At 34.7% G+C, this 27,669-nt stretch overlaps 2 protein-coding genes across 3 annotated transcripts in view; both read left to right on the forward strand.

Annotated features, from left to right (window-relative positions):
* LOC125652678 (uncharacterized) overlaps window positions 1-16,794 on the forward strand; it is a 45,386-nt gene extending 28,592 nt beyond the window's left edge. For both annotated transcript variants that reach the window (XM_048882032.2, XM_056166627.1), the window contains 10 exons: window positions 1,617-1,824; window positions 3,943-4,091; window positions 5,672-5,890; window positions 6,019-6,248; window positions 7,812-8,043; window positions 9,926-10,199; window positions 10,314-10,573; window positions 11,001-11,238; window positions 12,540-12,637; window positions 14,608-16,794. In XM_048882032.2, coding sequence (XP_048737989.2) covers window positions 1,617-1,824; window positions 3,943-4,091; window positions 5,672-5,890; window positions 6,019-6,248; window positions 7,812-8,043; window positions 9,926-10,199; window positions 10,314-10,573; window positions 11,001-11,238; window positions 12,540-12,637; window positions 14,608-15,375 — 2,676 coding nt within the window. In that variant the 3' untranslated portion in view covers window positions 15,376-16,794. The remainder of the gene's footprint in view (window positions 1-1,616; window positions 1,825-3,942; window positions 4,092-5,671; window positions 5,891-6,018; window positions 6,249-7,811; window positions 8,044-9,925; window positions 10,200-10,313; window positions 10,574-11,000; window positions 11,239-12,539; window positions 12,638-14,607) is intronic.
* Window positions 16,795-23,866: 7,072 nt separating this feature from the next.
* Window positions 23,867-27,606, forward strand: LOC125652681 (uncharacterized). Its single transcript, XM_048882034.2, has 2 exons — window positions 23,867-23,929; window positions 25,601-27,606. The coding sequence occupies exon 2, from the start codon at window positions 25,767-25,769 to the stop codon at window positions 26,880-26,882; it is 1,116 nt and encodes a 371-aa protein (XP_048737991.2). The 5' UTR covers window positions 23,867-23,929; window positions 25,601-25,766; the 3' UTR covers window positions 26,883-27,606.
* The last annotated feature ends 63 nt before the right edge of the window (window positions 27,607-27,669 follow it).

The following is a 27,669-nucleotide window of genomic DNA, read 5'->3' on the forward strand; positions in this document are numbered from 1 at the left end:
GGGGTTAATAAATCAGAGAGAATAAATATGCATAATGACTGTTTAATGGTTTTAGGGCCTGTGGTTTATGATGCAAGTAAATGGACTAATTAATCCACATGTTCTGCATGGACATGTGTGATAATTTTATGCATTTAACACCTTGCGTAAATACCAACTACCACATGATCAAATAGACTTATTTGCATCATAAACCTGAAAAACAGACAATTAATATTTCATACATAAATATACAAGTGTGGCATAACAAACATTTAATATAAAAAGAACTTATAGAGCTGGCAACATACATGCAAAATGAACATTGTCATAGATGAATGAAATTATAATTTCTCTCACAAGATAGAAATTTCCTAAACTGGAATTGATAAGAAATGAATTTTGATAAGAAATTATATGAAGACAAATAAATTTTATATCCATTTTTGATGCAGTTAAAAATTCACAAATACAGATTACCGGGTAATTGGAATTTGTTGTACATCGATCTCCATCAATCGAAATTAAAAAGTGCATCTCATTAATGAATATATAAAAGATGTGTGGATTTTAGTCTTTGCAATAGCTAAATGTACTTATCTGCTCATTTACTGACCTTAGTATTGTTTTCAAGTCCTAGCTTACAAAATGTTAAGTTATGGAGAAGAACTGATTTAGTAACATAAAACTCGTATCATGAAATGTCATTTTTATACCCCCCGCAACAAGTTGTGGGGGGGTATACTGGAATCGGGTTGTCCGTCCGTCTGTAGACGCAATGGTTTCCGGGCTCTAAAGCATTATCCTTTCCACCTACCGTCACCATATTATATATATGGACTACCCATGGAATAAAGATATTCCCTATCGATTTTGAGGTCAAAGGTCAAGCGCACTGGACATCGAAGTAGCAATATGGTTTCCGGGCTCTATAGCGTTATCCTTTCCACCTACAGTCACCATATCATACATATGGACTACCCATGGGATGAAAATGTACCCTATCGATTTTGGGGTCAAAAGGTCAAAAGTCACGTGCACTGGACATCGAAGTAGCAATATGGTTTCCGGGCTCTAAAGCGTTATCCTTTCCACCTACAGTCACCATATCATACATATGGACTACCCATGGGATGAAGATGTTCCCTATTGATTTTGGGGTCAAAAGGTCAAAGGTCAAGTGCAATGAACAACGAAGTAGCAATATGGTTTCTGGGCTCTAAAGCGTTATCCTTTCCACCTACAGTCACCATATCATACATTTGGACTACCCATGGGATGAAGATGTTCCCTATTGATTTTGGGGTCAAAAGGTCAAAGGTCAAGTGCACTGGACATCGAAGTAGCAATATGGTTTCTGGGCTCTAAAGCGTTATCCTTTCCACCTACAGTCACCATATCATACATATGGACTACCCATGGGATGAAGATGTTCCCTATTGATTTTGGGGTCAAAAGGTCAAAGGTCACATGCACTGGACATCGAAGTAGCAATATGGTTTGGTTTGTCATGCCATTTGTTTTTTACACTCAGAAAAGAGGTAGTTTATACCTATTACCAACACCCTTTGGGAGATTGGGGTAAGCGGGGGGTATTCTTAGTGAGCATTGCTCACAGTACCTCTTGTTGTATACAGAAATCTAACAGTCAGTCTCTAAGCAAGCTGAAACCATTGATCCCAAGCATCCAGCGTCTGTTAAAAAACAGTGAAGACGAGACTGTCGCTGACCAATGCAAAACTGTCCTTTCCATCATTGGCCAACAATCTTCAAAAGTCCTCGAAGCTGATGACATTGGGAATATGATTGATCATTATATTGAAAATCCTGATCACCAATTTTTGGGTACAGTTACCTCTAATCATTTGTTTCATTTTCAGAATTTTGATCAGTATGACATGATGATATATTGATAATATAAAGATAAATAATTTGCCATTTCACATCACATCAATCCAACTGCACTCAAATGTGAGAGAAAACTCGTAACATTTGTCAAATTGATTTTATTTTAAAAATAATCTTCCCTGCTCTATCTGTCCTGATTAAATATATCTTTAAAGTTTGATTTCTATAGGACCTTTAGAAATTATCTCATAACACACCAGTGAAAACAGTTAGGGATGGAATGTCGAGGATATGTACAATTATAATACAAAATTATAAAATTTTGAAGTTGAAAAGTTACAAATTCTGTTTTTTGAAAGATTTTTAACTCATGTAAATTCAGAATCACAACCTACATATAATTGGGAAAGCATTGAGTCAAAAAATATATTTTCTAATAATGTTTAGTCTTAGTCATCCACAATGACAATGTTTTTCCTCATCAGCTTGATGATGTTTTTTGATAGAATGCATGTATATACCTTATCAGTTTAGGCACAGTGGATGATGACTTTTTTTACAACACTTTATTAGCCGAGTTGTGTAGCAAATCTTGGCTTTTAAATTGGCGAAGGATGGGCGTCCAGTCGGGCGGGCGGGCGGCGTCCACAATTAGCTTGTCTGGTCTCAAACTTTCATACTTTTTGGTGCATCATTGTGAGACTTACATAACATGATCACATCCAAAAGAGGAAAGTTCCTATTTATTTTGAGGTCAAAAGATCAAAGGTCTCTTTTTCACTATATACTGTAGATTTGAGCTTGACTTTAACTTTTATACATGTACTTGCTGGTGCATGTTTATCAGACTTCAAATCCTGATGACATTCAAGATTCATGTTGCTTTTGAAATCCAAAGGCCAAAGGTCAAGGTCATTATCATACTAAATACCTATTGCGGCCATTCAAAGCTTCATACTTATAAACTATATTAAATACGTGCATGTTTTTACTTCATGAATGCAAGCGTGCATAATTTTCTAAACTGCAACTCGGCTATACACATCTTCGATGCGTTTTAGCGATTTTTAGTAATTCAAACATTACACCATGAGACTATTTAAAAATTTCATGATTGGAAATTGTCATATTTGATTCATAATCTTTTTATTGCTGTATAGATGTATTGGGGGGGGGGGGGCCTTGAATTTAGGCATGACATTTTTGTGCAAATTTTGTTTTATCTATCGAATTCATTGAGCGATTTTTTCTCATTTGCTCTATCTGCTCAAAGTCTGGTGTCTATGATTGTGTTGTAGCCATGTGGTATTCTCTTCTTTACAAATTCTCCAGAACAACTTAACTGATTAACATCAGCCAAATTCTGCAAAAGAGGTTCAGATTTACTCAAATGACGGCCTATCTTGCTTAAATGGGAATTGTGCCACTGTGGGAGTACTGGGTTTTGTGCAGGAATGTGTAGGGAACATTTCTACATAATGCCAGAATTTGCTGTAGAAATATAAACTTTGAAGTGTTATAATATAATTTTTAAACTCCAAAAATTAGCTACACCATATAATTTGCCAACATGTTATATTGTGGCTGTTTGACAAGTTTGATTGCCAGTGTCAGATACTATGGAGCTCAGTAATTGACAAAGCACCTGACTAGAGATATAAGGGTCTGGATTTGAATCCTAGTCTGGTCCATTTTTCTTCCTTCCTGTTACATTTGGTGCCATAGACCAGCTCCTGGAACTGACATGTCACTGTGAAAATGCCTGCCAGGGAATAAAAATCCGAGGATGATACCTTCTGGGTATGAAGACATTTAAGGAGGGAAGAATATAGCAACCAGCAGGGTCATATAGCTCAGTTGGTAGAGCACCTGACTAGAGATTCAGGGGACCTGAATTAGAATCCCAGTCTGGTCTGTTGCATTTTCTCCCTTCTCGCTAGAATACAAAGACATGTATCATACAGTTGTGTAGCAGTTATTTATTGTATGCTGTGGCTTAGCTTGAAGCAATGCATTTCAAAGGTTTAAATTTCTCAAGCCTGATGAAAAGACTGAATATTGCTGGTTATATGGATCTTGTTCAGAAAATCCTCAGTTTTACTTTAATTATTACAGTGGGTTTGGAGTCCGCATATGGAAATGGTCCAGAGGCATTCACCAAGCGATTTGATGACCTGGTTGAAGCATTCAAGAAAGACAAGCAAACTAATGGCCTCGTTTTGCAATGCCTCTTGTTAAAGAAGATAACTGAAACTCATCCAGAGGTATGACGCCTGACACTTTATTATAGGGTCTTATAGAATCCCTGTCTGTCTGTGTTTCTTGTGTCTGTCAGCACTTTCTATGGCATGTGAAAACGTAATTTTCATTGGTAAGATTTTCATAAGTTTTATACCACTTTTGATTTTCGGATTTATCTGCTTTGTCATTACGGAGTTATTGGATTTACTATTTTTTATTAATAAGATAATATAACACTTTCTATGGTATGCAATAATAAAAGATTCCTTGAAAAGATTTTCGTAGAATTTTACGGAAGTCGATAGGTGCCAGGGTATAGAATTAATATTTATTTAACTGGCGGCCGCCACTTAATTTATGTGGCGGGCGCCACTTATTATCTGTTGGCCACCACTTATTATCTGGCGGCCACCAGTTATTTTATCTGGTGGCCACCATTTGATTTATCTGGCAGCCGCCACTTAATTTTTACATGGCGGCTGCCAATTGCAAAAACAATGTAATTCGTATCGCTGAGTGATTATTTTGGAAAGATTTAGAATAGTGCGCAAACACGCAGCATCGTTTTTCAAAGTGTATAGGGACAGTCGGAGGAGAAATTGTCTTCTATAATTGTTGACAAGCAGAAAAGGAACCTAAAATGTCTCTTTTGCTAAAACTTCGTACTATTAAATTAGAGGGAGGGGGCCTTGTTCATCCTTCAATTTATCAGTTCATTCATTATTACATTTTTACCATTCATTACTACCACCAAAAGAGTGGGGTGGGGGCCAATCCACCAATTAATCTTATTTCACATGTGAAAATAACTTAGTTTGCTTGTGAAAATAACAGAAATTGAACGATGTCAAAAAAATGGAGGGTCAGTCCCGTGGTTCTACGTGCCTAATATGTTACACATGAAGATTTGCTCTTACATGAATCTGTCAACATTTGATATCGTAAACATTTATTTAATTTTAATCAAAAAACAATAATTTAATGCTCTTAATTGTATATCACATACATATTACTAAGCATTGGGGAGGGATTGCACCCCTTTGATTTTGAGAGAGAGATAAAGAGAGAGGAGTTGAATAACTGGCAACCGCCATATAAATCATTTAAATTGAGTGGCGGTCGCCAGATAATAAGTGGCGGCCGACATGTAAATTAAGTGGCGGCCACCAGTGAAATGAATATCAATTCTATACCCTGGCACCTATTGGCTTCCGTACAATTCAAAGGTAGTGCTCGGTTTAGAAAGAGGAAGAACCTTTTCAATTTTAGAATTTTATCAGCTTTGTCATTACAGAGTTATGGGACTTAGAATTTTTTTATAGAAGTAAGATAGGCGCTTTTTATAGCACGGAATAACTAATGAGATTACATTAGATACATAAATATCTAAAAATAGAAAAGTTACCTCTGTATCCATATACATGGGGGGAAAAAATTCCATTGGTACCTTTTCAGTGGATGTGGCAAGGCCTGAGAAACTATTGATTAAGTTGTTTGACCCAATTGTTACATTCATGAATTTACAGTGGATTTGTCCTATACAATTACAAACAATTACATGTAATAATATATTCAGAAATTGCTGCATTCTTTCCTTACACAGGTGTTCACTCCGAGAGCAATGAAGATATTTTTTGATATCCATTATATGGATGAGAATGCAAACAGTCAAGTCCTCTTATTCATGGACATACTGTCCAAATCTCGACCAGAACTGTTTGTACCATATATTCCTAAACCCTTGCTGAACCGCAAGCTGATACTGGATGCAATTAGCAGTTATCACATGTACATTATCACTAGGGTAGCTGCTGTTAGCAAGGTGAGTCTGTCTGTATACTTATAATTGAAAATGTTTGCAAAGAGAATTAAAAGTATTTTGATCATGAAAATAACATGCACACAGCTGTATCGAGTAATTCTGAATGTCATCTATTGTTTCAAATTTAGGACTGCCAAAAGCCTGTCTACAACTTCTTCATAGAGACACTGAAGAGTTCTACCAATGAACATGTCTTGTATTCAGCAGTGATGGGATTGAGGGAGATGTTGGAGATCTGTGGTCCATCTGCATTCTCAGATGCTGACAAAACTTTGATAGACAAACAGAAGACGGATGCTCCGGCTAAATACATTAAAGATGTGGCCCAGGATCTTTTGGATGAATTGGCAGGACGAAGGTTAATGTCATGAAAAATAACTCCTTAAAGGGGCACTGCCTGTCAACTACGAGTAAAAATATTTTTATTTTGAGCCATGGTTTATTTGAAATGAAGAAAACTGAATCTGGAGTTTAAAAAAGAAATGTAACCTTTCATTTTCTTCACAACGAATGAATTACTTTTTTAAATACAATATCGATGTATCGGCCTTTGTTTTTACGTAAACAAAAGAAACTTGTAAAAAATAAAGTTCCAACTTTTTTTCATTTAATGACTATTCAGGAATGAAGTCTACCACTTACTCTAATCACCTCATATACAGCAAAGCATGGTTATAGCGAAACTCCAGGGACTGCAAAAAACTATTTGCTTCATTATATTCAATATGATTTTTGTTATCTTCCTCTCAAAGGAGAAAAATATCACTTCACAGTATGCTCTTTATAAGCATGTTTTACTTTATGTCCAAATTACAACAAAAGGTTGCAGGATGAAAGGCGAAGATATAACAAAGTGATCATCTCATAACTCTGTATAGAGAAAGCTGATTCAGTCACTGATCAGCTAAAGTAAACTAGGACAGATAATTTTCTTTCAAGTAAATACAGTAAAACTTTAATATAGCGAACACGGATATAGCGAAATTACGGCTATAGCAAAGTGAAAACGATTTCCCCGGCAAATTCTTTATATATTCTGTATCAAATTCTGCGTCTATAACGAACACGGATATAGTGAATTTACGGATATAATGAAGTAAATTCATATTATTCCCCTTGAATTAAAAATGAACGTAAAAATCACCTTTTATAACAAATTTAATATTTTTTCATTTTAAACTCTTTGTGATTTTTAACAATTATTTTCCATTGACATAAAGGATCCACACTTATTACAAAATTTCTGTTTCTATTTTTTCAGAAAAGGTTGTTAACGCAAAACAATACTTACATATACGTTTAGGAGATATATTGTCAGTATTGTTTACTATTCTCGTTAATTAAATTTGAAGTTTGATTGCATTTATTTTATCGTACACTGCTTAATTTGTGTAAAGCAACAAGTAAATGACAATTGCAATAGACTGTACATGTATGTATTTCGCAAAATTTTGTTGACATTTCTCTCTCGACGTGTTCTTGCATGACTTAATAATCCATCAAGATAAATTATCATATATAAATCAATATGTAAATTTCTTGCATAAAAATATTTCTTCTCGAAAATATATAGGCTTCATTTCTCTTAAAGACAATACAAATGCAAGTATATCGATTGCTGCTTTCTTATAGAACTGATATAAATGTAGAACAAATCAGTTTTATAACGAATTCGTTATATTTGAATTAAGAATTCGCTATAAACGTATAGCAAATTACGCTTATAGCAAATTTTTATAGAGGGTCCCCAAAAATTCGCTATATCAGAGTTTTACTGTATGTGTACTTACAAAGTAATTCTGCAGTCACAAATATTTTTCCATCTATTTTCTGTAAAACATCTACCAAAGGAGCATTGATTATTGATGACATATGATTTCTATTGAAATATTCAATAATTATTAATATTATTGATTGTCAGCTTGGAGAAGGTTTCTAAGGATGTGGACTCCCATACAGGACAAATTGAAAAATTAGAGATTGGTGTATCAGGTACGAAGGTTGTCCTGAAAAAAGTTCACAGAGAGGTCAAGGAGCAGGGTAGAGATATCAAGGAGGTCAAGGCTGGTCTGGAAGAGGTCAATGAAAGGGTTGATGTTGTGGAGGATGACCTTGAAGAAACAAAAGTGAAAGTGGAGGAGGTGGATAAAAAGGTGAGATATGTTTGATTCAGCATTTTCTTATTGATGAATTAGTTTGTGCGACTTAGAAGACCATGCAATTTCATAAGTACAGTTACTCGAGAAATGAGTTCCCCATGTTTAAAAGCTTGCTAAGGAAATGTCTTTAAACTTTGTTGTCTTTTGTTTCCTCGAATATGTGCAGGTCATGTCTGGGTTAAAACTCAAACTACAGTAAAACAAGGTTATAACAAACCTCCAGACCCAATGAAAAACAATTTGTAATAACCAAACTTTGTTATATTAAATACAAATTATATATATATATATATATATATATATATATATATATATATATATGTATATCATCAGAAGTTATTATCAATGTCATAACAGTACATTTGTTATACATTTAAAACCTTTAGTTTGTGACAACCTATTAGATTAATATTATCTTGTATAGTGTACATATGATAAGACAGAGTAATTTCATTCCTTTCTAATCCTCTTCCTTTTCTTCTATCTTTGAATGAATGCCTATTAGAGTGGATGTGTGAGTAAATGGTAGATAAAATACCCTGTTCCCCCTAGTCAGGTGGGTTTGTAAGGGCATGATGTTAAAACCCTGACTGTCATTACGTGAATAAATGTTGTGTAAACCTGAAAAAAACAATTTTAAAAAATAAAAATTTTATTATCATCCTCTCATAGGGGAATAAATATCACTTCGCAATAAGTGGGAATTCATTATAAGTATGTTCATTATAAGTGTGTTCCACTGTGTTGAAACAATATGCCAAATGATTTGTTAATTAAGGTCAAAGAGATCATGAGTATTGTACAGAATCACAGAATCAGTAGAAGTTCTAACTAAACATGGTGTGTAAGATATGTTAAACTAAAGGAGAAAAGAGATCAAAGAAGATCAATACCTCATAAATTCAGCTTATGTAAATGTCAAATAAAATGTCAGTTAGAGTCATTGTGTAGGAATTATGATTTGCAATGTATCAAGTACTTGTAGACTGGGAAATAACACAATGCTTTCAATTTTATTATGTGCACAATTTATAATTTTTCCGCAAAATAGTAAAAAAAAATTATTGCTTTTGTAATCAAAATTTTAGAAGTAGATTTTTCTTTAACGTGCAATTAAAACTATTGCAATTGTGTCCTTTTAAGAAATTGTGATATATATAATATGTACATCATATTTTATGATGTATTCTGCTCAAAATAGAGGACAGAATTAATACATGAATTAATATGATGATCATGTGAAGTAGAATTATCTGTGCAGTTTGTCTATCATGCTTACAGCGAATCCTCTATCATTCTGGTGTGAAAATGGAAACTAACAAACACTTTGCCGAGTTGGTGGAGATTTACAAAAATCAAAACATGGCTGTTTGTTTTGCCCTGTTGCAATTTCAAATGGAGGAACAGTTATCTCTTGTTCGGAGAGATGTGCATTCCCTGTCAGAAAAACTTGAGAAATTAGAAAACTGTGTCCAAGTTTTAGAACGTGATTCTTCATTTGTGCAGGAATCGAGTGTATTTAGAACAGAGGAAGAAATCCATGAAAACCAATGAACAGATCTCAGCCAAAACTCTCAAGGACAATGTTTCTTTTTCTCTACCTTGTGCTTCATGCAGTTGGTTTCTCTTAGCAAACTTTTGTCAATATTTTTGAAGTACCTACAACATGTGGTAGGTGCACACCGATAATTTCATTTGTGACAAACTACAGCAACTGATATGTTTGATTTACCAATGTTATTTCTTTAACCGAGCATAAAAAGAGTGAATGTTTGGCGACATTTAGGATCAGAATGATATGCAGAACAAATGCCTATATGTGGTACATTAGGCTTATATTATCCACAAAATAATCAGGAAGAACACAATATTTCAGACAATGAGTAATGCACCTACTTGGTCTCGAGATGTAACAAAACTGATGAATCCAGAATCTGAACATGATTGGAGACTCTTGGCTAGTCGTCTTGGTTACAGTCCTGATGACATCAGAGGTTGGGCCACCCAATCAGATCCCTGCATGGCGCTGCTGAGTGAATGGTATGCCACACATAAAACGTTTGAAGCATCTAGAGGAGTGCTGAATATTCTGCAGGAAATGAACCGTTTGGATGCTGCTGTTATTGTAGAAAACGCCATGAAAGCTGCAGGTCTGTCTGTAAAATATATTAAAAAGCAAGATTTTAAAGAAGGGATACTATGCTGATTTTATATTATATTGATGTATTTAACATAATAATATATGTATTACATTTTTTTTTCAGAGGGAGTGGTAGCAGATGAACCAGTAGATTACCCAGAACCCCCAGAAATTTTCCTTAGTTACCAGTGGGGTCACCAGAATGAGGTCAAGCTGATCAGTCGTCACCTGGAGATGGCCGGATATAAGTGCTGGATGGATGTGGGCCAGATGGGGGGCGGAGATAAGCTGTTTGAGAAGATTGACTCCGGAATCAGGGCAGCCAAAATCGTCATTTCCTGTGTGACGGAGAAATACGCAAAATCACCCAACTGTAACAGAGAGGTAGACATGAATATATGTCAATCATTAAGCCTAAAATAATAAGGTTGATACAGTGGTCATACAAAATATTTAAGTGTGGCATTAAAATATTGTTTTACTTTATCAAATATAAAAAATTTTGCTTTCTTTCAGACAGAACACAAGTTATGGTAATCAATCACAAATTGATAGAACATTTGAAGCATTTTTAGTAATTCCCATTTATTTCAACCCTCACTATTAAGAATGACATTTTGACAGATTTTATGCACTCTTTACCTTTGATATACCTTTCCCATACAGCTCCCAATAGTGTGCAAAAATTTTATCATATCTTGAGGACAGTACTTTATATACAGAAATGAATTCAACTGTATTGTGAACTGTGCATGGAGTATGCTGTAAATACATCTATCCTTCATGTTGACTTTTTCCACTTGAATCGTAGGTAAACCTTGCTGTCAATCTCGGCAAGCCGATGATCCCACTGTTGATGGAAAAGATGGCCTGGCCACCTGCTGGTTCCATGGGACCAATATTCAGTGAATACCTGTTTATCCGGTTTTTCCAAAGACCTGGAGAGGAAACTAAGGATGACCGAATTTGGCCTGCTGCTAAGTTTACAGAACTTCTCATGCAGCTCAACTGTTTAAAAGTGATGCCGGATGAGAAAACAGTTACAAAAGGTACAGAGTCCTGTTCAGAAAAAGCACCAATAATAATTTCTTGTTTATTAGATGTAGATATGGAAGAAATATCTGATGTTAGTCTTTTAAAAACAACTGTCATGATGCTAAAGAAATTAACTGATGCATTGTCTTTCTTTCATTCAATCTTTATTTCCTCCTTTCAGAAATTATTGAAACAAAGCAATTAATACAACATATTTACATTAGTAAAAATCTAAATGTATATATAAATTTATGTTGTTTGTACAATATACATACGTGAAATGTTTATAAGAAACATTGTAAGTGGCAATGTTGGACATAACAAACAAATGCCATTTTAATATGAACTCTTTTTGATTAAACACATGGTCATGGGTACCCTTCAAAACAGATATATATGTTAAATTGTGTTAGCTAATGTGATAAAATCTAAGTAAACATCTTCATATTTTACTAAAAGATCAGATAAAAATACATACGAGTATAATCTTTAGAAGTAACAATACAAGATGCTATGGCATGTTGGAAAGCATTCATAAAAGGTATGGAACAAATAATCCACTGTTTCATATCCTGTTTTGGTACAAGAGTCCACAAATTAGCAATCTAGCTAACTAAGGAATTATTTGAAATTTACTTGTTTCCTGCCACTTAGAAACGCAATCTCCTGCAGTATTCCCAAACTTCATGTTAGCACATACACAACACAATATATTTTTGAGGTCAATACGATGCTATAGCTACCTGAGAAGTACAGTATTCACTGTAGAGTAGTTAAAGCATTGTATTGACCAAGATTTATCAATATAAATTTTCATCATATGATTGAATCTTAAACATCAAAACTGGCTATTAGAGCGTATGGAGCAATATTGGATTGGCCATCTTTATTTACATAGCAGTAAATTTAAGACACAAGTTTTCATTTGACAATTTCAAAATATGACAATTTAGAATCATATCGATTTGGGAATTCACCAATTATTTTTGGACCAATGGTGGAAAAATCAAATATAATATTCACCTCTAAGGCACATAGATGTGAATATTATGTTTTATTTTTCCTGGTTTGTTGGATCTCAGCCCATGGGAAAGCTGGAAATTATCTAACTGTATAATAATGCTGGATATCTCCATCCTGTTCCCACTGAATTCATCCATTATACAACTATAGATGAAAATTATGTGGGCATTTGCATGTGTATGAGCATGTTTTCATTCTTCTTTCAAATATTATGCATCCTATTTCTGTACAGGTAGGTGTCTATAGTTATACATCAAATGCCAAGAATCTATATCATGATTATATTTATCAGAGTACAAGAACTGGTGGATTCCAGTGGTGGAGAATATTGTAATTCCAAAGAAGAAACAGAACAAGGCCAGCACACCTGCTCCAGCTGCCAAACCAGCGGTAGGAATTGTAATGTGTTAAGGTGGCTCATTATACTAAAATTTTATATAATGACTTATTTAAGCACCTCGTATGAAGCATGATTTCACCATCGAAAGAGTGATACAAACTCTCAGTTATTTTTTGTGATTTTTTCTGGAATGATGAAATGAGTGTTTTGTTTGCAAATAAGGGATTTTAAAATTCAAACTTGGCTTTGGTTTGATGCATGATATGAATATCTAATAAAACCTGCTAAGAAGACTCATGTTGTAGTTTTTTTTTAAATAGAAAAATATCTATGAAAATTATAATGGTATTTTTGGTAACATTTTTAAAATCTATAACTAAAATCTTCAAGAAACATGTCATTTGGAAAGACAAATAGTTAAAATGAAATGACCGAATTTCAGAAATATCGCTTTTTCTTATTTATTTGAACCAAGACTAGAGAAAAAAGTACCAATCCCGATCAAAGTTGATAGAAATTACTAAATTAACCATATTGTTGCTAATTATATGCACTGACAAGAAACTAGTTTCTTTTTTACTTTCTGTTAGTTTGTAAACCATTTTGCATCAAGGGAATGTACTTTTCTGATTACAATGTTCTCTATGACTGTTTTTTTAACACATTATGTAATTTCGATCAGGCTTGGTTTCTAACTTGAAAAATCACAATATTTCTGAATTTTGGCCATTTCATTTCCTTTTTTAAATACATTTTTCCTATACAGTGATCCCCCGTTATAACGCCAACATTTGTACCTCAGCAATTTTGGCATTATAACGGGGGTGGCATTATAATGAGGTAGGGGGAGGGGTATGTGTACAGCTGTCATAAGAAATCAAACAAATTTTATCTACTAAATCAATGTGCTTTGAATGCCTGGATAATCCTGGCATCCAGGGGTCGTAAATGATTCGTAATGGTAGGGGTATTTAATGATTTCCAGTTTTTGTTTTATATCCAATACGCTTAGATTTCGGTGTGTTCGCCATACTCAGATTTCAAAAACAATACTGCATATTTGAACTCAGTTGATTATAATTTACGTAACTTATTATCTGCTCCAAACTTGGATACCTGGAGGACTAATGGCGGATAATTGCTTCACTGAAAGTTCCCTGCTGTTGATTGGCGATAATTAGCGGGGGTGATTATAACAGAAATTGACCAAATCGTACCTGTAAATAGGTTGGCGGATGGCAGTATGCGTGGGATGGCGTTATAACGGGGTTTTACATAGCGAGGAAAACGGGACTTTGAACTTTTTTGGCGATATGCGGGGGTGGCATCATAACGAGGGGCAATATAGCGGGGGATCACTGTATATCTTTTTTTCTAATCAACATGTTTTTTTAAAGATTTTAGCCGTAGATTAAAAAAATATTAACAAATAGTTTTCAATTTTCATCAATATTTTTTCATTTAAAAGTTTGGAAAGTCTTTCTGAGTCTTTTAGGTATGTTTTATTAGATATTCATATCATGTTCCAAATCACAGCAAAGTTTGTACTCTGAAATTTCTTATTTGCAAAACTGTTACACCTTTTTTATCGATCCAGAAAGTCTTTAAATATCATATAAAATAATTGAAAGCTTACATCCACTCTTTTGATGTTGAAATCATACTTCATACACGAGGTATATTAAATAAAATTTTTATGTAATGAGCCACCTAAATATTTCTTATTTTCACAGAAAAATTTAAAGATAAAAGAAAGTTAAATAAATATTTTCATATACATGTATAATATAACTTAAAATTAAGGTACTGGGATATTCATCATATTTGGCATTCAATAAATGCAATTTGAAATTGTTATAACAATATAGGTCAGTATTCTTTTTAATCTATTCAAATTCCTTACACTCGCATCAAGTAGTATGTAGCTGACAACAATTCTAATGAAATTATAAGAGGACACAGGTATTGATTGTTTTTATTTCTCAATCATGAAACAAAAGTGGTAATATTTTTTCTTCAGGAAAAGGGTACATCACCTGATGTTTTCATCTCGTACCAATGGGGAAAGCAGAAGGAGATATCTGCATTGTTCCAGAGACTGACCAGTCTGGGGTTCACCTGCTGGATGGACATTCATCAAATGGGAGGCGGGGACTCCCTGTTTGACAAGATTGACCGGGGGGTCAGAGGTTGTAAGGTCGTGTTGTCCTCGGTAACCACCAAGTACGCTCTGTCTGCCAACTGTAGGAGAGAGGTCAGTCTAGCAGATGCTCTGAAGAAGCCTATCATCCCTATGTTGATGGAGAAAATAGACTGGCCCCCAACTGGACCAATGAGTATGGTTCTTACACAGTTATTGTATGTCAACTTCTCAAAGGATGAAAGTGTGCAGTTATCTTGGGAGGGAAAGTATTTTGATGAGCTTCTGAAGAAGATTAGAGAAAATATTCCAGAGGAGGGCAACCATGAAGTAGGAAAAGGTCAAGGTAATGAAGACAAAGAAAAAGGTCAGGGTAATCAAAAATCTGAAAACAAACAAGGTCAATCAGAAAAGGTTCAGACTCAGGACAAAAATCAAGCACAACCTGTTAAAACTACAGAAACAAAGAAAAACCATGATGCAGAAATAAAGGACAATAAACAGGTAGAAAATGACATCAAAAAGCAGGACGCACCAAAGGAGGAGAATGTTACCAAGACAGCAGCATCTATGTCTAGCAATACACCGGCAGAGGAGACTCCACCCGAGACCCAGAAAAAGAAATCCTCTACATGTGTGCTACTATAGTCTTAAAAAATTGAGAATAGAAGATGTAAAATATCAATTGTAATCAGAAAATCTGAAATTTCTAAACAAACTGCTGATATTTTTGTTGTCAAATTTACACACTTTACATTTTTTGGTTACTGTTATACTCCATCCATCCTCAGATTTACAACCTTAGAGAGCCCCATAATGATGATGAGGTGTTTAGCTGACATCTTTAATTTAGTCAATATCTCATCATGAAATAAAATGATATGTTAACTCGCTAATAACTTTTTTATTTACTAATAACTAGGAATCATGCCAGACAATCATTTTGTTACAGAATCAGCTTGGACAGAGTTGATGGTAATTTCCTTTCTAGTAATTTCTACTGGCTACAGTGGCTAGTAGTTGGGCTGTTTACTTCAGTTTCTGGGGAGGCCCAGGTTCGATTATGTCGCACCAAAGATGCTTAACATACATGTAGGTAGAGACTGACTCATCAACAAGAGGCAGGCGTTAAAAGTGAAAGGCACAGGTGTTTTGGATATGATCTTAGAATTGAAGGTACCATGACATGGTAGGCATTGGCACAATAAAACATCTGATGGGGCTGAGGTCAAAATTTAAGACAGTTTACTAAAATGCTGGTGAATTCTCTGCCTGAGTAAAAAATCCTCAATTATGATGTAAAGCAATATAAAAACAAAGTAAATTTTATTTTCATACCGGTGGAATAAAAGATACAGGTTTTTGATGTGCCATTAATGAGAGAAAGATATCTCATATATATATGCTTTTTAAATATCTTTATACATACCTGTGTTATATATTTTTATTTACAAGCATAATATTGAACAATATCATCAGGGTGAAGAGATGTATTTGCAATTTGGGTACCCATGTTTTGAATTCTCTTGTCATATCATTTAAAATGCAATATTATGCCACATTTTTATGTACATGTAATTTTCTAAACCAATTTTTACCTGTGTTTTTGTGATGTGATTTTTACCCCCAAACAGTCCCACATGCTTTTATGTATGCAGTGCTGATGTTCTCTGGGTTACAGTGAACCAACAAATTACAATTTCACCTGTAAATGCCACATTGATACTTATATTGTATTATTTTTTACAAAGTGACTGTGATAGATATTACAATAAGTTATAAATCTTGTAAAGCATGATTTGGCAGGGTAAACTGATTTCTCTGAAACTGCTCATTTGCAATTCATTACCAATACATTTGCCTTATTTTTCTTTTATCTTTGATACATCTATTTCATTGTTTTTGTACACATTTATATTGGTCAAATTGTGAGTGCCTACTCTTATGATTACTATGATAATAAATACATATATGTATCTATTCTAGAGAGTGAAGTCTTTTAGATCTAGCAATGCAGTTACTAAACTCTTTCTGTGTTTATAGGAATAAAATGTTGATGGTAATATTTTCATATTGTTGATTTTTACTGTAGCTTTTGTTGTACAGAATACTTTTAAAATTGTCCTCATCAATTAATGTAATTACATTTCCAACTTTTTTTTTCTCTGCAATAATCCTTTACAGTCCCAAGGTGTAAATTTCCCACAACTGGGTGTAAATTTCTCTCTTGTATGCAAATGAATGACGTTAATGGGCGGGGACTATGGGAATTGACATGGATTGCCATGTGTATTTCAATTTTTGTTAGGCAATGTTTTTAATATCATGTCAATTTGATATTAAGGAATTGCTGTCTAGTTTGTTGGTTATATGAGATAATTAACGAACGACAAGCCAATATGCACAAATTATCTCGTTTTCCACAGAAGTTAGTCACCCCACATACCCAACAAATTAGATTACGGGTAAACAAGAAGTCCACGAGTCGCATAGCTTACATGAGCAGATAAAGCATTCAGTGTAAAAATGTCCTCATTCTTGTTGTGGGGGAGCATGATGTGAACTTTAATGTGCGAATCTTCACTAGCTTCAGGCTTGCATGATTGATTTGACATATTGCGCCTTTGTGATTTGTGAGAATACAATTATTTTTTTATTTTTTTTTTTTTAGATATTTCTACGTAAACTCTTCAAACTTTTCTGTGGCCCTGCTGTATGGAGCGCCAAATTAACATGAACTCAAATAATTAAAGATATCTTCAATTATTTGAAGATATCATCAATTCATTTGATGCGTACAAGAATTCAATTAAAGATCTCTTCAAATAATTAATGATATCTTCAATTCTGAATTATTGCGCGAATTAATTGAATTGATGATAGCATTAATTCTTCAGCGCACTTTAATTGAATCAATGATCTCTTCAAATTAAAAAATGATATCAACAATTGAATTGATGTGCGCTACAATTCAATTGAAGAGAGCAATAGTTGATATAATGCTCGCATTAAATCAATTGATGAGAGCAATAATTGAATTGATGCGCGCATTAATTCATTTGATGAGAGCAATAATTGAATTAATGCGCGCATTAATTCAATTATTGCTATCTTCAATTGAATTAATGATATCTTTAATTCATCTGAAGAGAGCAATGATACTTTTAGAGAGAGCAACTATAGAATTAAAGATATCTTCAATTCAACATATCCACAATTGAATTAATGATCTCTTTAATTCAATTGTTGCTCTCTTTAAAAGAATTGATGCGCGCATTAATCCCTTATACAAAAGCATTGTAAATAATTAAAGATATCTTCAATTGAATTAAAGAGATCATCAAATTATTTATACCGAGCTCTAAATTAATTATTGAGAGCAATATTTCTACAAAATTGATGCTCTCATCAATTGAATTGAAGAGAGCAATAATTGAATTAATGCGCGCATCAAATTTGTTATTGCTCGCATTAATTAAATTGATGCGCGCATCAAATCTGTTATTGCTCTCATTAATTAAATTGATGGGCGCATCAAATGAATTGAAGAGAGCAATAATTGAATTAATGCGCGCATTAAATTAATTATTGCTCTCATTAATTCATTAGATGCGCGCATTAATTCATTTGATGAGAGCAATAATGATTTAATGCACGCATTAATTCAAGTAAAGAGAGCAATAATTGAATTGATGATATTTTCAAATAATTGAAGATATCTTCAAGTATTTGAGTTTATGTTAATCTGGCGCTCCATACTGCTGTGATCGTGAAGGTTATGAGTTTATGTTAATCTGGCGCTCCATACTGCTGTGATCGTGAAGGTTATGGAATGAACAGCGTAGATGAATGCTGAATGTTCTCTATTTACCCAATAATTCTGAGTACGACGTTTGTCTGAAACTCCCTTAGCGGTTTTTTTTAAGAATGTAAAATGTCTACATATGCCAGACACCGAAGAAAGCTTACTTGAGTCATAGACGCGTTTTAAACTTCACCGAAATATTTACGGGTAGTTAATATCGAAATTGATCACCATGATATGCAGCCTACGTAAATTAATACATATATTGAATTTCAAACGTGCATTGCTGCTCTATTTGCAATTGATATCGGTATACTTGTAATCGGTTATTTGATATTAGTATTTTAAGTGCATGAGAATTCCTCAGATGATATTACTAGACTACATTAATCCAGTAGAACTTGAAATGAAAAATGCAGATTTATATTCTATATATATTTTAGAGCACGGAAAAGAAAAACAAAATCATCACACGTTTATATCCTGGTAAATATGTTATCCTTGACGGCCATATTGCACAAGATTAAATTGATACAATTGTGCTTGAAGCTGAAATCCAGTTTGGCTCCAGCAATGTCTTGGAATGCGATCCCCCCCCCCCCCTTCGCAGCAGTGTTTCCGGTTTATCTTGAGCATCCAAATAACAGAGTCCAGGATAGTTTGATAGCCCCAGCTGGTAGTGTACCGAGTCCACGTCACAGCTGTAGAAGCTGAGTCCAGGATAGTTTGATAGCCCCAGCTGGAAGTGTACCGAGTCCGCGTCACAGCTGTAGAAGCTGAGTCCAGGATAGTTTGATAGCCCCAGCTGGTAGTGTACCGAGTCCGCGTCACAGCTGTAGAAGCTGAGTCCAGGATAGTTTGATAGCCCCAGCTGGAAGTGTACCGAGTCCGCGTCACAGCTGTAGAAGCTGAAAGATATTGTCAAGTTACTACTATGTAGGAAAAAGATGAACTTAGATATTTGTCGTGTCTTTTGTCATTATAAAGGGTCATCTTAGGAGTGATAATTGATCAATCGTCATCTTGATGTGGGCGTTTCTTACAAACCACAAGGGTACAATATGTCTAAATAATATTCACTACCTTTAGGCAGAGTATATATTAAATTATACAAGCTTATTCAGTCCACGACCCCGGGGACGACCTCCGCATGCGCATTAATTGCGTTTTACATCGGAAAATTACACTGTTCATGTAAGCAATGTGGCCCATAGGCCTCTTGTCGTGTTCTCCACCTCCTCCATTAAAATGATGTTATACAGACGGATGAATCATCATTGTGAAAAAAGCAATGAAATGTCGAAATCTAAATTCGTAATGATGTGTAAATTGCATGCTTTTTGAGGAACCCGTATCAATCTGTGATAATTTGGAATATTAAGTTAAATTTTGTCAATATTTTAAACTTCTCAAATGTAAATATAGATGCCTAAATTTGAAATTGTAAATACTACTACTGGTGAGTCGCTCTCTCTCTCTCTCTCTCTCTCTCTCTCTCTCTCTCTCTCTCTCTCTCTGATTACCTTCACTTAAAGGACGTTGTGCCCCTTTCGATTTTCAAATTTTAACAAAAATGGAATATGTTGATTCATTTTGAGGAATACAACACACACACACATTATGAAAATTATTCATCTACGGAAAGTGTATGAATTCAAATATCCAGGAATACTGTTTAGTTACAATATTTAAAAAAAAACGCAAATACATATATCAATCTGATTAAAATACAGGAGACGCAGGAGTGAACGCGTACTGATTTGAGGTACCCTATTATATGGAGCGCCAAATTAACATAAACTCAAATAATTGAAGGTATCTTCAATTATTTGAAGATATCATCAATTCATTTGATGCGCGCAACAATTGAATTAACGATCTCTTCAAATAATTAATAATATCTTTAATTCTGAATTATTGGGCGCATTAATTGAATTGATGATAGCATTAATTCTTCAACTAAATTGATGCGCGCTTCAATTGAATTAATGATCTCTTCAAATGAATTAATGATATCAACAATTGAATTGATGCGCGCTACAATTCAATTGAAGAGAACAATAATTGATATAATGCGCGCATTAAATCAATTGATGAGAGCAATAATTGAATTGATGCGCGCATTAATTCATTTGATGAGAGCAATAATTGATTTAATGCGCGCATGAATTCAATTATTGCTCTCTTTAATTGAATTAATGATATCTTTAATTCATTTGAAGAGAGTAATAATTCTTTTAGAGAGAGCAACTAAAAAATTAAAGCTATCTTAAATCCAACGTATCAACAATTGAATTAATGATACAGTGTATCTTTAATTCAATTGTTGCTCTCTTTAAAAGAATTGATGTGCGCATTAATTCCTTATACAAAAGCAATGTAAATTAAAGATATCTTCAATTGAATTAAAGAGATCATCAAATTATTTATACCGAGCTCTAAATTAATTATTGCGAGCAATATTTCTACTAAATTGATGCTCTCATCAAATGAATTGAAGAGAGCAATAATTCAATTAATGAGCGCATCAAATCTATCATTGCTCTCATTATTTGAATTAATGCCCGCATCAATTGAATTGAAGAGAGCAATAATTGAATTAATGCGCGCATTAAATCAATTATTGCTATCATTAATTCAATTGATGCGCGCATTAATTCAATTGATGAGAGCAATAATTGAATTGAAGCGCGCATTAATTCATTTGATGAGAGCAATAATTGATTTAATGCGCACTTTAATTCCATTAAAGAGAGCAATAATTGAATTGATGATATCTTCAAATAATTAAAGATATCTTCAATTATTTGAGTTTATGTTAATTTGGCGCTCAATAATATATAGGGCAACGATATTAATGACCAAATGTAAAGAAATGCTATTGTAACAGAAATTTTCTCATTTTTAAGCCCACGAATTACATGTAGACAATGCTAATATTATTTGCTGATGCAAGATTTATTGAGAGTGATGTGACATTTTTGTACTTACAACTCTATATAGGCCTGGCCCCACCGTCATAAAACATAAGTCATTCGACAAGTCTGAGAATGTTCTCAACTCCCCCATTCTCAGACTCAGCGGCCGTCATAGAAAGGTTGAGCACCAAAAAAAAATCTCAAAATCAGTTTTATTCTCAAATATTTGAGTCTACAAAAATGCAGACTTAAGAACGTTCTCAAGCATTAGAAATGGCTGCTATGATCAGACGCAGACGTCAGAGGAGACTAAATCGGTGCATTCTAAGACAACCCCGGGTATGTCGGGACCTTAGAAATCCTCTTGAGAGTCTGGAGGAGGACGAAATCTTCCAAAGATATCGCTTTTCACCAGAAAGTATTGTTTTCATTTTGAATGGAGTTGTTAATCGCCTGGAGACAGACACTTTCATCCTGTCATCCTCTGATTCAAGTTCTAATATTTTTGCGTTTCGTTGCCACGGTGTTCCAGTAACATCTGAATGCACAGGTTTATATATATATTTACAGTTCGATGAGTTTTAGAAGGCATAGAAAGCACATGTAGAATAATTATATGTGGTGACTAACTTCGTTAACTAGTGTACACTTGCAAGGTAAAGAGAGAGGTACATTATATGTTTACGTACGTGAATCCCTCCCCTCTTTCTTCTACGTCTATGGGTTATTACTGCATCATCAAAATAGAATTTTCATACGAATCTATTTAAATGATAGATTGGCAGTGTAGCCAAACAAAAAACTTAAAACCCAAGCAATAATTTAACTTCCCACAACACCCCCCACCCCAAACAAACAAAAATCAGGAGCAGTTCAATATAAGGAAATGTACCGCAAACTGGTGCGCAAAAAAGTATGAAATACATGAAATGTACTGCAAACTGGTGCGCAAAGAAGTATGAAATACATAAAATGTACCGCAAACTGGTGCGCAAAGAAATATGAAATACATAAAATGTACCACAAACTGGTGCGCAAAGAAATATGAAATACATAAAATGTACCGCAAACTGGTGTGCAAAGAAGTATGAAATACATAAAATGTACCGCAAACTGGTGCGCAAAGAAATATGAAATACATCAAATGTACTGCAAACTGGTGCGCAAAGAAGTATGAAATACATAAAATGTACCGCAAACTGGTGCGCAAAGAAGTATGAAATACATCAAATGGGATATAGCTTCTTTTTTTTAAATACATCATACACAGCTTGTAACTTTAAAATAAGAACTTTCTTAAATTGTAATTGTAGGCTACTATTGGGGAAGACATTATAGAAACCTGTGTTCACTTAAGAAATGAACATCACTTTTGAGCTGTTCGTGGTCAGTATGAACGGATTTGGATTTGAGGCAAATTTGCCTCAAATCCAAATCCGTTCATATTGACCATGAACAGCTCAAAAGTGATGTTCATTTCTTATATTTATATTCATTTAGTAAAACACCCTTTGTTTACATTGCTTCTATTTTGTTGCATAAAACGAACTCCTAGCCTCTGTCACAGTTGTTATTGTGACGTATGACAACACATAGACATGATGTTACATTTCGTCTCACCCTGTCTTTTATTAACATTGCAAGGTGCACTGTATTTTGGAGGTACGACCGTGACTGTAATTATTAAGCATTCTTTGAATTCTTTTGCCATTGAAAGTATCCACTCATTTTCTGTCTTTCCAACCAAATCATAGTTTAGATAAACATGCATGTAATAATCAGGGCCGGATCCAGGAATTGTGGTTACGGGGGCGCCACTTTATGAGGCAGTGGGTCCAGGGTGAAGCCCTGGTGGGGGTCCAGGGGGCGGAACACCCGGAAGCTTCTGGATTTAACATATTTAAATGGGGCTTTAAATATTTCTCCTATTAAGTGATTTGTACTATTTTCTATCATTTTAATAAGGTGAAATTAATAGAATAACCCAAATTTTAAGGATTTTTTGGAAAAAATTAGGTTCTCCCAATAAAGTAATTCAAGAAATCAAAGGATTTTGTAATTTATTTCTCCGAAGGTGGAAGAAATTATTGCTTCTTTTATCGTTTAGTACATTTTCCGAAACAAGATACCGCGATTTACCTTAAATTTGAAAATTTATGCGCCCCCTCTAAATCCGCCACTGATAATAATAAAGATCTATTTCATGAACTGATCATTAATTTCCTCATCAACTCAATCATATCATTAAGAAAAGGAAATAAATGACATTAAAACTCAATGAATGATATATCTAGTATTACACTAACGCTGTATAACATTACGTCGATAAGAAGTATTAAAAAGTACCATTACACAAACAATATTTGAAATCTTGTAAATCTAAAGTCAATATTTGGTCGGGCGTGGTATGCAGTATAATACGACACCCAAGCAAATTCGTCCCGATTGTTTTGATTCCCGATGAATGGGCTGTATAACGGTAACTGTATTCATTTACTTTACTCTTTAATGATTATAGCCATTTATGAACTCATCTGATACGATTCCGTGGGGATATTTCTAGCGCGTTGTCGGATATGGTACATTTTCATGGGATATTGCGATATTTACCGGGTTTGTTGTACTGTATCTAAGCAGTTCCTGTACTATATACTACACCTACAACAGCCTGTTGTGGGCGTAAAGGGTTTTGATTACATGTGACCTCTACTGCCATTACACGGTGGTTACATTCTTCAACTGAGTTATGTAATTCTTGCAATCTGATTAAAATCAGACTTCTTAGATCCGCGCCGTATACTATCAGTGACTATAGTAGCGATTGTGAGCATATCTTAGGATCTGAGTTCCATCGCCAAACGCTCGGCATAAGATGTGAATGTAACGGGTCCTCGGAGATGACCTTAAAAACGGATGACCCGTGTCACAGTAGGTGTGGCACACTAAAGAACCCTCACTGCCCAATGGCCGTAAGCGCCGAGCATAGGCCTAAGTAAATTTGAAGCCCTTCACCGGTCTTGGTGACGTCTCCATATGAGTGAAATATTCTCGAGCGAGACGTTAAGCAAGAGACAATCAATCAATCAATAATTGATAATTCTTGTTTCCAGAGAATACAGACGCCTCCATAACTACGTCCACGTTTGAATTTATTTAAGGGAAGGTAGTGTCATTACAACGAACTTTGAACTTACAGGTATTTTTGTATTTTGCAATGTCGTTTTTTTTGTTCAAAGTCCCACAGCCAGTGTTGTTGTACACAAATATTATCAGATCTATAAATAATATTATCTAAACAGAGAACATTCCCTCGAAGGCCTTCAATATCAATCGATGTAACTACCAGCCTCTCCTCATACAGATATGGTTTGCTATTCAATTTAGAGGTCTTACATTAAATTGAGGGTCGGAAGATATATTTTAAAAAAAAAGGTTACCTGGAGCTACCTGCCTCTTTGTGCTGAATATTAGCACATTCTTCCTTGATATAGTATGTATTTGTAGACTGTTTTGTGACAATCTGTCATAGTTCACTTGAGTGTTGAGAATATCCTCGACTGTTTCAAGAATCATAGTTTATAAGTTTATATTATGAGGTAACACTTCCAAGAATGTCATGGACTTGAGAAGTTTGTGTTTTAACGGTATCTTTTATAGAATATTGATTTCGGCTACAAATGACATAGCATTGATTGGAGTTTGACTGCTAATATGTTGGGGGGATATCATTGGTGGCACTACATCAACATGTCGAGCTTTAGGATACATTGTTTGCAATGCAGTAGAAGAAGCTTGCGAATTCTGATGAACTTGGATGTTTATATAGCTTCCTCTATCCACAGGAATGTTGGAGTTTTGTGTCTGAGAAATAGTAGAGGCTGAGTGTGTGTTTTGAACTCGGGGTGGATGGGAGTTCAGATTAGGAAGGGATGCTATGACGTATGAGCATTTACTAATGCTGCCATGGATTAAGATTTGTCAGATGGTTACCATGAAAATAGTTAGCGTATGACGATGCCCCGTATTTTATCATTCCATTTGAAATATCAAGATAAATTATAGTAGTTTTTATATCATACAGTAAATTCTTGTCGTTTGTTTTAACATTCCCATCAAAGTTTTTAATCAATATTCCTCTTTTCATTGACAGTAAATTTCTTCTGTGACCCTGACACCAGAAATCCTGCACCCCTGCACAGAACCCAGGACGTCTTACTGTGTGACTTCTGTGAAACTCTCACCTTTCAGATTCGTCTTAAAAACAGAATGGTTCTCTGTCATTATTATCCATAAACATAGAAGAACATGACGACACAATGAAGTCAAGACAAGCTACATCATCTCCTCCAGTCAAACGAATGAAGTCACGAGAAGATGTATCGTCTCCTCCAGTCAAAAGAATGAAGTCACGAGAAGCTATATCGTCTCCTCCAGTCAAACCAATGAAGTCACGACAAGCTACATCATCTCCTCCAGTCACACGAATGAAGTCACGAGAAGCCGTATCATCTCCTCCAGTCAAACAAATGAAGTCACAAGAAGCCGTATCATCTCCTCCAGTCAAACGAATGAAGTCACGAGAAGCTATATCGTCTCCTCCAGTCAAACGAATGAAGTCACGAGAAGATGTATCGTCTCCTCCAGTGAAACCACTGCTTGATGAACCGCGACTCATCGCCACCATAGACACTGGATATGACAGTGTAGACAGTGTTAGCTGTCTCAGAGAAGAACAAATCTGGACATGTGAGAATAAGGCAATCATGAAGCTCCTCAACCTCCAGAGTAAACTACTGACATCAATACGAACCAAGTCAGGGAACACACCAAGGGACATAGCAGTGACACGGGACGGAAATCTTGTTTATACTGACTATGGTGATAAAACTGTAAACCTAGTGAGGAATAAACAGATACAGACCGCGATCACACTGCTGGGGTGGGGACCTCTTAATGTATGCAGTACCTCCTCTAACGATCTCCTGGTTACCATGATCAGTGATAATCGAAAACAATCCAAAGTCGTGCGTTACTCTGACTCAACAGAGAAACAAACCATTCAGTTTGATGATCAAGGTCGTCCTCTCTATTCACCTGATTATAGCGATAAATACATCAGTGAGAATAGGAACCTGGATATCTGTGTGGCTGACCAGACAGCTAGTGCAGTAGTGGTGGTCAATCAGTCAGGCAAACTCCGATTTCGATACACTGGTCAGCCCTCTAATACCAAGTATTCATTTCAAAGATTTGATCCACGCGGTATTACAACAGACAGTCAGAGTAACATCCTGACAGCAGACTTATACAATCACCGTATCCACATCATAGATCAGGACGGACAGTTCCTCCGTTACATTCTGAGCGTTACATACTTCAAACCATCCATTCAGTTTATGTGTGGATATCAGAGACAACCTCTTTGTCGCTGAACATGGCACTGGTAAAGTGAAGAAAATCCAATATCTATAAACACAGTGTTAATTACATATCTCATGACAGTGTTAATTACATATCTAAACATAGGGATACAGGAGGTTGTTAATTATAGCAGCTTGTTAATTACATCTACTTGTTAATTAAAGTCCTGTGTTCATTACAGCGCCATGTTTGTGATTTGTAATTTACATGCATTTTTGAGTGTTTAACTGATAAAGTAGATAAATTTTACTATATCTATATGAGCATATTTAGTGAAACATTATCAATCTTAGTATACTAATTACTAATTCAAATGTGTTACTTGTTATTTGACTATGTTACAAGTTTATTATTTATATACAGTCTTTTGTTGACTGATGATTGTGTAACAAATTATTCATCGATATACAAAATCAGGCATTTTGTTTTCACAAAAGATTTAGTGCAACAGATATTGACTCTTAATGAAAATCAATGCTGTTATGGATCGGATATTTTAATGTCAAGTTTCAAAAATGCAGTTGCCAATTTGTGATGCTAAGCGATCAGTTATCGTCAGAAAACATGTCAGATTTTTCACCAGAGCCCACCTACTCCCACACACGGCGTGATACAATGCAACAATTTTGAGAGATTGTATAGAATTCAAAACAATAGGATAGATATCGAAAACATTGAACAACTTTTCAGATAGATCTTTTAAGTTTGATTTAATAAATATTGGTAGTATGAAATACTTTTGAATGTAAGTTTTGTTTGTGATTCTTTCATGAAAGGCAAAGATAATGAACAGTGATA

This window comes from Ostrea edulis, chromosome 5 (assembly GCF_947568905.1).
Source record: "Ostrea edulis chromosome 5, xbOstEdul1.1, whole genome shotgun sequence".
Lineage (NCBI taxonomy): Eukaryota > Metazoa > Mollusca > Bivalvia > Ostreida > Ostreidae > Ostrea > Ostrea edulis.

Excerpts from the sequence above, each read along its gene's own strand:
- LOC125652681 (XM_048882034.2), top strand. The coding sequence starts at position 25,767 with ATGAAGTCAAGACAAGCTACATCATCTCCTCCAGTCAAACGAATGAAG.